The sequence below is a fragment of the Manis pentadactyla genome, chromosome 15 (genome assembly GCF_030020395.1).
Source record: "Manis pentadactyla isolate mManPen7 chromosome 15, mManPen7.hap1, whole genome shotgun sequence".
NCBI classification, from domain to species: domain Eukaryota; kingdom Metazoa; phylum Chordata; class Mammalia; order Pholidota; family Manidae; genus Manis; species Manis pentadactyla.
The window spans coordinates 1181627-1184864 of record NC_080033.1 but is presented as its reverse complement, the minus strand read 5'-3'; the positions used below and the strand labels follow the sequence as shown (position 1 = coordinate 1184864).

Below are 3238 nucleotides of genomic sequence, written 5' to 3'. Positions count from 1 at the left end.
TGGCCACAGGAAGCGCCGCCGTGACGCCACAGGGCCCTGACCCCGCGAGAATTCCCAGCTTTTTTTTCCTTTCCATCTTTCACGTCTTCGTTTCGAATCCCCGCCCCTCCTCGTGGCGTCAGCATATCCGGGCGCGTTAGATATAAAGCCTGCGGCTGGCGCAGGTTCCCACCCCTTTCTGAGCTTTGTCTGTACGCCATCTTGGAGGACTTCATGTCACTGTGTCGCGACTGCTCTTGCAACGGCCCGTGCTAACCAGAATCCTCGAGCCCGACGCTGGGAGGCGAGATGAACGCCCCGGCCTGCCGAGCTGTGCGGACCTGCGAGCGCCTGCACGGTGGGAGCCGGCACCCCTTCCCCCGGAGTGACGCGCAGCCCCGAGTGGGTGAGTGAGGGGTCGGCACGCCTGGGTCCGGAGGCTCTGGGGGTTGGGAGCAGACCCCTGGTCAGTAATGAGGAAGAAGCTTGGACTTCAGGCTACCGAGACAGAAAGGCCTGGGAGCCCGAACTCCTGTGTCCGGAGAGGGGTGGGACGCGTTCGGACTCCAGGACTTGGACTTAGGAAGGAGAATTGATTGGGAGCCTGGGTTTCCAAGTCTGATGGACGAAGGTTCTGGGAGACAGAGTCGTGGGTCTCCCAATGAAGGAACTATCTGGGGGTCGAAGTTTCGAGTCTCGGAGAGAGAAGGGTGATGAGGGCCTGACTTGTCAATCCTCAGAACCAGGGACTAGGGCTTTGTTCCAAGGGAAACAAGTAGAGGACCTTTGTTCTCAGTCCTTGGGCCTGGGGACTTCTGGATCTGAGGGAAGAGGCTGGGCGCCTGGACCCTTAGGTCTAAGGAAGGAGAGAAATGGGGACCCAGACGCCGGGATATGAAGAGAGAGGTGGGAACCAAGTGACAAGAGATGGGAGTGGCTGGGATCAGAAAGGAATGTGAGGTAGGGACGCTCACGTGGCTCTTTGTGTTACTATTTTTGTTGCTATGACTCAGGGGATCATCCCTCCGTGAGTCCCCTAAATGGCTTCTAAACTTTATTCCCTTTTTCTCTCTCTTTCCCCCAGCCCAGACAGATGGCCCCTGGCCAACTGCCCCATCAGTCTGCCCCTTGGAAGGACACCTACCCCTTCTTCCTCCTGTCCCCACTGATGCACCTTCTCACCTGGGCCTGAAGCCGCCTGAGAAGCCTGGGACCTCCAGAGACCTCCTTGGTGGAAGCAGTACCCAGAGCAGATCAGAGAGGAGCTGGCCGAAGACAGACACAGGAGTTCGGGCTCCAGGGCCTTTCTTCCTCAGGACCCAGGAGTCCTGGCCACAAACCCTCCTGTCTCAGCCAGGAAGAAACTAAGGCTGCTTTGGCCACCCAACATGGCCCCAGGGGCAGGTACCCAGAAGTGGAGGCTGGAAACAGTGGAGCAGCTGAGGAGAATGAAGAAGCCCCCTGGGGGGGCCTGCTCTGATCTGAAAGCCAACAGTTCTCTTCTTGAAACCTGGGAACTTTCAGGTGACGGTGATGGAGAGTTTGGTGGAGAACAAGCAACCAGTGTCCCTAGAGAGCAGAGAAGTAGGTTTCTAGTTGGCCGGCCTGATCCCCTGTCCCCTAGCCTTCCGGTGAGAACTGAGAATAAAGAAACCATGAAGACCTCTCTCTTCCTCTCATCTGCCCCCGGCTCCCGCCCCAGGGCCTGGGAGTGTTGTTCAGGGGAGGAGTCTGAGGAGACAGAGGACGAAGAGGCTGAGAAAGAAGAGGCTGACCTAGAGCCACACCCAGTTCCAGCCCAGAAGCTCCTGCTCGGGACCTGGCAGTATCAACCCAGTAAGATCACAGAGGAGGATGAGGACAGTGCTTTGGTGGCACCTGTGGGTCTCCCTTCCAGCCCACATACCAGGGCTTGGCTGTGTGGGCCAGGAGAGGACACAGAAGAGGAGGAGGAAGATGAGGACAGTGATTCAGGAGCAGCTGAGGAAGAGGGAGGAGCTGAGGCTTCCTCTTCCCTCCCGTCCACAAGTGCCTTCTTGAGGGCCTGGGTGTATCAACCAGGAGAGGACACGGAGGAGGAGGAGGAGGAGGAGGAAGATTCAGGGGCAGCTAACTCAGGGCCAGGTTCCTCCCCCCAGGCCCAGAGCACCCTCCTCAGGGGCTGGGTATATCCGCCTGGGGAGGAAACGGGGGGAGGGGAAGCTGCTGAGTTGGGAGAAGCCGAGCCCTGTCCCTTCCACGTGGCCATTTATTTACCTGGGGAGAAGCCGCCACCTCCATGGGCTCCTCCTCGGCTGCCTCTCCGACTGCAAAGGCGGCTCAAGTCTGAAGAAACCCCCACCCAGAATCCAGGCCCTGAGACTCCCCTAAGGGCCAGAAAGGTGGGTGCTGAGAGCTGATTCTTGGGTGGCAGGGAGGAGGGGGCTGGGAGCTGGCACTCTTGGGGCCCTGTGTGTTGCAGAGGGTTGCTTCGGAGAGGGCTGCGTTCACTGTTTTGCAATCCTTTGCAAAAGGCTGGGCCCCTGTGGGAGGAGGGAGCAGCTGTAGCTCACGTCAGCCCCAGGAAACCACCTCCAGGGTCAGTGAGTCAGGGAGAATCAGGTGGCAGGTGGGCAACTAGCCAGATAGCAATTTTTGTGTAACCAGTCGTCTTGTTATTTCCCCACTCTAATCCCACTTGTGGTCATGTGTATCTTGTGTCTGTATCTCTGCCCATCCGTCTCTTCAGGTGCACTTCTCAGAGAAGGTCTCCATCCACTTCCTGGCTGTCTGGGCAGGTCCAGCCCGGGCAGCCCGCCAGGGTCCCTGGGAGCAGCTCGCCAGAGATCGCAGCCGCTTCACCCGCCGCATAGCCCAGGCCGAAGAGCAGCTGGGTCCCTGCCTGACCCCCGCCGCCAGGGCCAGGGCCTGGGCACGCCTCGCAGGCCCGCCCCCCTCTCTGGCTGCCATACCTGCCCCTCCCCAGGCCTTGTGGGTTTCCTCTAGCCATGCCACGGCCTTGAGCCACGCTGTGGCCTCTCCCTCTCCTTGTGTGTCTCTGTCTCCTTGCTTGGACCTCATTGAGAGGCTTGACTAAGGTCATGTGGTTTGTTTATTATTAAGGATTTTTTTATGTGTTGGTTTATATAAGGAATAAAGTCTTTTGCTTTGTAATGAGCAGTGTCACCATGTATATCTGAACTGACGGTACCCAGTACTCAGGGTTTCCAGTAGTAGTTGGGTCAGGGAAATAGTGTAAAGGTGAGTGCCTCAATAGAGG

At 58.2% G+C, this 3238-nt stretch overlaps 1 protein-coding gene across 1 annotated transcript; it reads left to right on the top strand.

Moving 5' to 3' along the window:
• The first annotated feature begins 162 nt into the window (after positions 1-162).
• PPP1R15A (protein phosphatase 1 regulatory subunit 15A) lies at positions 163-3132 on the top strand. The gene is made up of 3 exons (XM_036885563.2): positions 163-385; positions 1064-2360; positions 2708-3132. Exons 2-3 carry the CDS (start codon positions 1368-1370, stop codon positions 3053-3055), a joined length of 1341 nt encoding a protein of 446 aa, XP_036741458.2. The 5' UTR covers positions 163-385; positions 1064-1367; the 3' UTR covers positions 3056-3132.
• Positions 3133-3238: the final 106 nt, after the last annotated feature.